This window comes from Chrysochloris asiatica, unplaced genomic scaffold, assembly GCF_000296735.1.
Source record: "Chrysochloris asiatica unplaced genomic scaffold, ChrAsi1.0 scaffold00047, whole genome shotgun sequence".
NCBI lineage: Eukaryota > Metazoa > Chordata > Mammalia > Afrosoricida > Chrysochloridae > Chrysochloris > Chrysochloris asiatica.
The window spans coordinates 13,469,192-13,478,625 of NW_006408565.1; the positions used below are offsets into that span (position 1 = coordinate 13,469,192).

Sequence of the window (9,434 nt, forward strand, 5' to 3'; positions counted from 1 at the left end):
GGGAATGATCCTTGCTATAAGGATTTGTTCCCTTTTTTGAGCAACTGCATCCATAGGTGTAGGTCAAGTTCATCAAATTGTATCAGATTACTCTTTTTTCCCTCTTCTTTCTTCTTCTGGTTGAGCTCTGATCATCCAGTCATTGAAACCAGGTCAAGTGGGTATTATCTGCAAGTGTGGGTGTTTTTGTACATATGCCCTCTCTTCTTATCAGCTGGACGCTTCACTCTCCACTCTAGTCACATCTCTCTTCATGTATGATGTTCTTGATGGCATCCCACAACTCTTCTGGTTTTGGGTACTTTGTGTCTAATGTATCAACTCTATTCTTGAGATGGTCTCTAAAATCAGGTGGGATACATTCAAGGTCATATTTTGGCTCTCATGGACTTGTTTTAATTTTCTTCAGCCTTAGCCTGAATTTGTATATATGAACAATTGGTGGTCTGTTCCACAGTTGCCCACTAGTCTTGTTTTAGCTGATGTTATTGAGCATCTCCATCATCTCTTTCCACTGATGTAGTCAATTTGATTCTTGTGTATTCCATCTGGCAATGTCCACGTGTATAGTCACCTTTTATATTGTTGAGAAAAAGGTATTTGTGATGAATAAGTCATTGGTCTCATAAAATTCTCTCATGTGATCTCTAGCATTGTTTCTAGTCACCAAGGCCATATTTTCCAACTACTGATCCTTCCTCTTTGTTTCTAACTTTAGTATTTCAATCACCAGGAATTATCAACTCTCATGGTCCTTTGGGGTAGGATCATGAACATAAAGTACATGGATCTCTAATGTGGGGATTGATCAGTTTTGCCATCCCAATCACAGATTCAAAATGGGAGAATCCCATTACCATCAAGAAAGAAGAGCCAGGAATCGAGCCAACCCGAGATCACTGTGTTGGACTGCCTAGATCCAGGAGCCAGAACAGTGACACCAGAGACGGCATGCGACAGTGAGACATGGTGGTAGCCAAGTCAGCAGAATGTGTGTGAGCTAGAGTGCTGGGCTTCTCAGCCCATGGAGCCGAGTGACTTAGGGCCTGAATGCTGTTTATGGAGTTGGGGAGCCTCCTGGACATTTGCCTGTGGAGGTAGATTTGCCAACCTATGGAACTCGAGCTGAGTGCCTTGCAGCTGAGACTTACTGGCAGAGTGCAGTGCCTTTTGGGCATTTATTAGCAGAGCTAAAAAAGCTTTGTAACACTTGCTCTAACAGGGCTGAGACCAATGGGCCACATGACTGACGGGCCAGACTGGAGAGAGGTATGTCTGCAAGCATGGCTGGGAGAATGCTGTCCTGATTGAAGAACTGTATCTTTTTTTTTCTTTTAAAGTTTTGATTGAGAATTGAATGATCGCTTACATGGGAGAACATCAGTTTGTTTCATTGCAGTGATTACAATCCCCTGCATGCTTCATCATTCAACAGTATTTGCTTCTATTCCCTCTGCTTTATGTTTTTGTTTTTTTTGATGTGCACCAAAACACTGAGGAATATACAATCATTCAAACAGCAAAAAGGCACACCCTACCCCCAGATGCCAGCACATATCCCCTCCATGAGTCTAGAATCCTCAGCTGCTCCATCTCTCCATGTCATCATCTCTGCCTTCATCTCTGGTATTGCTGCTTCTCTGGGTATGGTCCCACTCACTGTTCCTGCTCTTCAACCTTGATGGTTCCAGAGTCCTCCGTTCCAGGACTGTAAGATCGACCACTCACCCCTTTTTGCTATAAAACTTCTACCTTTACAGTTGCGACAATCACAATTAGCTATGATAACAATTACTCACTATTGAATCATGAGAGTCTTGTCCCATCTCCTTTCACCAGACCTGTCTAGACAGGATGAAAACCACTCAATGGGGATTCTATCTTCCCCCCACACACTCTGAATCTAAACTCCCACTTGAAAACTTTTAAGCCAGTCACTTTGTGCCTTTGTTGTTGTTGTTGTTAGGTGCCATCAAGTCAGTATTGACTCATAGCAACCCTATGCACAACAGAAAGAAACACTGCCCAATCCTGGGCCAACCTCACAATTGTTGCCACGCTTGAACCCATTGATGCTGCCACTTGGCCAATCCATCTCACTGGGGGTCTTCCTCTTTTTCTCTGATCCTACACCCTACCAAACATGATACCCTTCTCCAGCAACTGGTCCTTCCTGACAATATGTCCAAAGTATGAGAGACGAAGTTTGGCCATCCTGGCCTCCAAGGAGCACTCTGGCTGCACTTCTTCCAACATAGATCTGTTGGTTCTTTTGGCAGCCCATGACACTTTCAATAGTCTCCTCCAACACCATAACTCAAAAGCATCAATTCTTCTACGGTCTTCCTTATTCACTGTCCAGCTTTTGCATGCATACCATGGCTTGGGTCAGGTGCACCTTAGTCCTCAAGCTGACATCCTTGCTCTTCAACACTTTCAAAAGGTCTTGTGTAGCAGACTTGCCTAAAGCAATACGTTGTTTGATTTCTTGACTGCTGCTTCCATGAGTGTTGATAGTTAATCCAAGAAGAATGAAGTCCTTGACAACTTCAATCTGTTCTCTGTTGATGAGAATGTTGTTTTGCATGGAAGGTATTATAACCATAGCAAGGAAACAATATACAACAGGATCAATGTAAAGCTGATGTCCTCCCATGTAAACTATCACATAATTCACAATAAAGCATTAAAAAAAAAAACTAAAAACAAAAGAAGGGCCTACTATCATCATAATTGTACATAGTACAGTCCTTTTCAATAATACTCTCTCCCTGCCTTGTCAGCCATCAATGTCACCTTTCAACTCTGACCTCACTAACCTTTGAACCATTATGATGGCTCTTCTTTACATAGTGTAAAAAGTTCCAAAGTTTGCATGATGTAGGTATTAATTCTGCATACATCTATTATAAGGAACTGAAAGGCCATTGTAGAGTAACCCTAGAAGAATAATGCTAATAACGTTGAAAAGTTCAGGCATCACACCAGATGTTGTTGTTGTTAAGTGCCGTTAAGTCAGTTCAGACTCACAGCAATTTTGTATGGGGTTTCTGTGTGGCTGATGGTTTGAACTGCCAACCTTGAGGTTAGCAATCTAGTGCTTATCCTACAGTGCCACACCAGGATTTCCTTCTGAGAAAAAAAAAAAGAATGTTGTTTATTGGTCCAGTACTGAGGATTTTTTGTTTTCTTTACATTGAGATGTAATCCATACCGAAGGTTGTATTCTCTGATCTTCATCAGTAAATGTTTTAAGTCTTCTTCACTTTCAGCAAGCAAGGTTGTGTCATCTGCATATCGCAGGTTGTTAATGAGTCTTCCTTGATGCCATGTTTTTCTTCATATAACCAATCTTGATGCCATGTTTTTCTTCATATAACCCAGCTTCTGGGATGATTTGCTCAGCATACAGGTTGAATAAGTATGGTGAAAGAATACAATCCTGTTACACACCTTTCTTAATTTTAAACCATTCAGTGTTCCCATGTTCTGTTCGAACAACTCCCTCTTGGTCCAGGTACAGATTCCTCATGAGTACAATTAAGTGTTAGGTAGCCAGTGTCTAAGCTGCCCATCTCTATCAACTGTGTGTACAGAGGGAATGGGAATGATTCTTGCTGTAAAGATTCTTTCCCTCTAGGTTGGTATTTTAAGCTACTACATCCATAAGTATAGGTCAAGTTCATCAGATTGTAGCAATTTACACTTGTTTTGTTTTTCCTCTTTTCCGAAGAACTGTATCTTGAACATTCTTGAAACGGAACTGCAGCCATGTTCTGTAGACTGATATATATTATCTTTTCCATGTAATTACATATTTTTCTTTATGAGTTTTAAAGTCTGCATAGTATTCCTTTGCTTAGATGAATCATAATCTGTTTACCAATTCACTATTGAGGGTACATATTTGTGTGTTGTTTTCACTATTAGAAATGAAGCTATGGTGAATGTCCTTGTGGGTAATACCTCAGATTCAAATGTCAATATCCACTCCCTGTCTCAAAGTCAAACTCTAATTTTAGGTTCAAGACCAACATCCTTATCAGAATACATATTAAAATATCAACACTTATCACAATGATTAGACTTTAAATCAATTTGATTAAAATCTAATGGAATAATCCTAAATATAGAAACAGTTGTATGAATTAAGGTGCTATTACAACATCATTCATATTTTTAAAATTTTAGTTTCTTAGTGAAGGAGTCCTGGTGGCACAATGGTTAAGCACCTGACTGTTAACTGAAAGTTTGCAGTTCAAATCCACCAGTGGCTCTTGGGGATAAACAACGTGGTGATTTGCTCCCATAAACACTTTAGGCTAGGATGCCCTCTGGGGCAATTCTACTCTGTTGTATAGAATCACTAGGAGCCAGCATCCACTCAAAGGCAGTGGGCTTGGGTAACCCTCCATTCCTATTCCTGCTTTCTTATACCATAGACACTTCTTCTAATGTATTCATACGGCTCACATGAAAACACACATACACGAAAGCACAAAGCAAGAACAGTTTCTTAGTGCTGGCATAACAAGATGTTAGATATCTTAGCGGATGGCCTTACTAAACTTGTTTTCTCATACTTTGTTGTTGCTAGGTGGCATGGAGTCAGTTCCGACTCACAGTGACCCTGTGCACAACAGAGCGAAACACTACCTGGTCTAGGCCATCCTGACACTTGTTACGTTTGAGCCCACTGTTGCAGCTATTTGTCCATCCATCTCGTTGGGGGTCTTCTCTTTTTCACTGACCGAGCATGATGTCCTTCTCCAGTTACTGGTCCCTCCTGGTAATAAGTCCTAGGTATGTATGAGAGACGAAGGAGCAATCTGGCCTTACAGTACAGGAGTTTGGATTCCAAAGTATATTTTTATAGAGACACAGTTTAATCCATAACAAATGGAATGGTTATATAGGTATGGCATACCTATCACAGGAAATACTATACAATAATTTAAATGATGATTATGAAGACTATGGTAACAAAGGGGACACTTGTTGTTAAGTGCCATCGAGTCAGTTCTGACTCAGAGCAACCCTACATCAGGTTTCTAAGGAGCAACTGGTGGGTTTGAGTCACTAACTTTGTGGTTCAAATTGACCTTGTGGCCCAGTGCTTATCCTTCAGTGCCACACCAGGACTCCTAGGGCAATATAAAGTGCAGAAAATAGAATATATTATATGTACATCCACATACACACACATTATGTTGCAAACATTAAAATAGGCACATGCAAATACAATGTTGAGCAAAAGACACCAGACACAAAAAGGCGCACATACGGTGTGATTCCATTTAAATCAAGTTCCAAAGCAGGTTGAACTTGTCTATGGTGTTAGAAGTCAAAGAGTGGGTACCCTTGGTAGTTTGGGAGACAGTGACTGGAAGGGGCACAGAGACTCCTGGGATCCTCCTAGTGGTCTGTTGATCTGGGGCTTGGTTACAGGTGTGTTCATTTTGTGACGATTCATCCAATAGTGCCCTGATGAATTCTGCCCCAATGACTTTTTTGAATACAAGTAATACTTTTATATAAAAAAAGAGCTGCAAATATTCATAGAAAGAAGGGCTGAGAAGAAGAGGAGGAGGAGATAGGAGACCATTATGGAGTCACTTGGGTTTTGTTTTCTTTCCTTCTTCCTGGGGAGTCTGAAGGATGAGATTTTAGTTCAGGATTTGTTAACGTCAGCTGGGTTATTCTGGGTTGTGGGAGGCTGTCCTGTGACCTGTAGGATGTTGAACAGCCATCCCTGGCTTCTAGCCACTCCATGTCTGCAGTACCTACCCTCCAGATACTGCCAAATGTTCCCTGGGGGCAGGGCTCCCAGACACAATCAAGAACGCCTATTTCCATTTCCATAGACAAAGGGAGAATTGTTTAGCACTAGTATGTCCCAAATATTGCATGGCACATACTTATACTAAACAATTATTCATTGTTTACCTTAAAATAGAAATGGGTGTCTTGGAAGGAAGAGAAGGAGGAAATGGGGAAGCCTTTATATAGTAACTTGGTTTTGTTTTCCTTCCTGGGGACTCCAGGGATGATACTTTTGTTAAGGAATTCTTAACCACAACTGAGTAATTCTGGGGTGTAGGAGGCTGTCCTGCGAACTGTAGGATGGGATGCTCCTCGGGGTCTGTTTCTTGAATCGTATGATAACTCAGTAACTATCTAGAGGAGGCGTCGTGTGGTGCTGTGGGTTAATGCACTGGACTACAAAGTCGCTTTGAACCGCAAGGTTGGAGGTTCAAGCTCACCAGCTGCTCCTTTGAAACTCTATACAGGGCTGCTACGGGTCAGAATTGTCTTGAAGGCACTTAACAACAAAAACCTGATCTAGAGGCAGCTGAGGGGCAAAAATCGTCTTCAGTTAAATACAAGTAGAATTATTTCCTTCCCTTATTGGTGCAAATGTTTATTTTTAAAACACACAGCTGCTAACCCAAAGGTTGGCAGAGATGTCTCAGAAGAAAGACCTGGTAATCTACTTCCAAAAAATTCAGCCATTAAAAAACCAAAGCAGAATCATTCCTATCTTACTGACAGTGATTTTCCACCCTGCACTTCCCCTCTCAACTATTCTGAGACATCTCAGCATGCCCCTGTAGTTCTCCTCACCCAGCAAGGACCAAGATCACTGGAGGACTTTGGAGGACACATGTCTTGGGCCAGACTGCAGTCTACCATCCCTCCTGATTCAGGATCTGAGACATGCCCGAGTGAACAACCTGCAGTCCAGTCTGGTCAGCACCTTCTCAGCTGAGTGGTACTGTTCATCACGGGGGTCCTCCCAACGACGTGTGCCAGCAAGTCTGCTCCACTTTGCAACCAAAATGTCTGCAATGGCTCCAAATATCCCTTCAAACAATTAGCTGATTTTCTGAAGAGGCGTGCATCCTCATGCATTTCCTTCTGAGGACCCCCTTGTTCTGGCAAATGCACCCCTAGGACTAACACATCCTACCTAGATGCATTCACACCCTTATAAACTGATGGGATGTTTTTGCCTTGTGATTCAAGCCGGCCTTGCGGTCCAGAGCATTATCCTGCAGTGTTACACCAGGACTCCACTTCCAGAAAAAAGATTCACATTTCAATTGTCTTCTAGACCCCAAGTCTCCAGAATAAAACTATAGCAATAGTAGTAATACTAATTCAATCATCTTAAAAATCATCATAATACTCATCATGTGTTTAGTATGCATCCAAAGCTGTTCTGAGCTCTTTACATTGATTAGCTCCCCTAGTTAACCTCACAATTACCTTATGTGATAGCATCAGTTAGTATCTCTATCTTATAGATGAAGAAACGGAGGCACAGAGCAGTCACGTTTTGTGCCCACGGCCACACAGTTTGGCCAGTGGTAGAGACCTAGACAGTCTATCCCCAGAGTCCACACTCTCGGCCTCTATGTTGTTGTTGTTGTTAAGTGCTTATCCTACAGTGCCACACCAAAACTCCATCCCAGGAACTATGCTATTGCTTCTGCTCAGGAGCTGACTGTGACACGTCCCCACACAGCCTTCAAGTGAAGATGGCCTTACTTTTATACAGGAAGTCTTCTCCCCTCGTGGTCATGTTCAATGAGAAGAAAGTGGTATCCCCCAAAGGGGTGGCTGTGGTCATCTTGATCCTAATGAGAAGAAAGAAGGAATTTTGTTTAAGATTAGAGTAAGCCTTAATATTCCTATATGATGCCTCCTTTGGATCTTCATTGGATAACCTGGAAAAGATTTAAGCAGGTAGCTTCTCTTGGTGGTGGCGGTGCTTATGTGCTGTGGAGTTAGTTCCAACTCATAGTAACCCCGTATAGGGTTTCTGAGTCTGTAAATCTTAATGGGAATAGAAAGCCTCTCCTTTCTCTGGTAGAACTGCTGGTGGTTTTGAACTGCTGACCTTGGGATTATTAGCAGCCCAATTTGTAACCACTACATTCCCAGACCGCTGTCAGCAGCACGTAAATAAAAAGCCTTTTACTAGTTACTGTGGGGAATTACACATAATACCTGACATTTGTAAAGAATTTCCATTTTTAAGGCTGAGTTCATTCAACAAATCACATTTCTCTGAAATATGTTTTATAAAGAATGTCTCAATTGATCTAGAAATTTTGGAAGGTAGATCATCATTTCCATTTTACTGATGAAACTGAAGCCCCAAAGCTCCCAGGAGCCCTCAAATTTCTCTAGAATTTAATCCAGAATGTCTGACTCCCGGGCCAGTGGGCCTTTTGCCACCCTGCACCAAGGCCTGAAATGGTGTTTTCTGTTTTCAACGGTTTGATAATCTAAGGGGACAAATATAACCAGGTAACAAAGTGAGTGTGGCTATTCAGCAGTGAGGGGTGTGAGCCACGGGGCTGTGAAGAAGGCTCATGGTTTGGAAGGCTAACAGGAGAGGAGAGAGAACACAAGCTGCACAGAGGTCTCGACAGGAAAGCATTCATACGTCTTGAGTTGAACACATGCTGACCAGGTTCTGCCCCAGGGATTTCACACACTTCTGTTAGTTCTCATCAAGTTGGACCCCAAGTGTGCAGAGAACTGCTTCATAGTATTTTCAAGGCTGTAACTGTCTGGAAGCACATTGCTAGACCTAACCTCTGAGGGGTCTCTGGATGGGTTTGAACCACCAACCTTTTGGTTTGTAGTCCAACACTTAACTATTTGTGCCACCCAGGGAACCTGTTCAGCCCTCTCAGTCACTGAAAAGTGAGGTTGCTACACTGTGCTGCTGAGCAAACTGAGGCTCAGAGTGTCTGAGTGGTCTGACCATGGTCACACAGCAGGCGGGCCTTAAACCAAGTCTCTTCTTTCCTCGACACACTAGGAACCATATTCCACAGTCCTATAATCTTTTAGTTGAAGGATGAGTCGGGCACTGCACCCTAAATAGGATGCTACAACAACAGAAAGATGTGTTGAAATCCTCCTCCAGTAATACATTCTAAGCACAATAATACGATAAAAAGTTGCCCTGACTGATGAAAGGAGATGGGGATAGGTCCCTTGTGGTACAATAGTGAATAGTTGTTATCAGGACTGACTGTGAGGTTGGTGGAAATGTAAAGGTAGATGTTTTGTAGCAAAAGGAGGGGGAGTGGTTGACTTCACAGTCCAGGAGCGGAGGTCCCTGGGAACATCAAGGGAGAAGAGCGGAGAGCGGGATCCTACCCAGAGAAGCAGTGATGCCTGAGATGGAGGCAGAGATGATGACGTGACGAGATGGAGCGGCTGGGGACTGTAGACCCAGAGAAGGAGAGGGGCTGTGTGCTGACGACCGGGGGGCAGGCTTTCAGGGTGTACCATTTGGTTGGTTGATGATGCATGGAGGGGATGGTAATCATGGCAATGAAATGATATATGATAAGATGAATGTAAAGCTAATGTTCTCCCATGTAAACTATCACATAATTCACAATAAAAAC

At 42.5% G+C, this 9,434-nt stretch overlaps 1 protein-coding gene across 1 annotated transcript in view; it reads right to left on the reverse strand.

Annotated features, from left to right (window-relative positions):
* The window catches only part of NCMAP (noncompact myelin associated protein), a 20,195-nt gene extending 12,560 nt beyond the window's left edge, over positions 1-7,635 (reverse strand). The window contains exon 1 of the mRNA XM_006862290.1: positions 7,552-7,635. Coding sequence (XP_006862352.1) covers positions 7,552-7,633 — 82 coding nt within the window. The 5' untranslated portion in view covers positions 7,634-7,635. The remainder of the gene's footprint in view (positions 1-7,551) is intronic.
* Between the last annotated feature and the right edge of the window lie 1,799 nt (positions 7,636-9,434).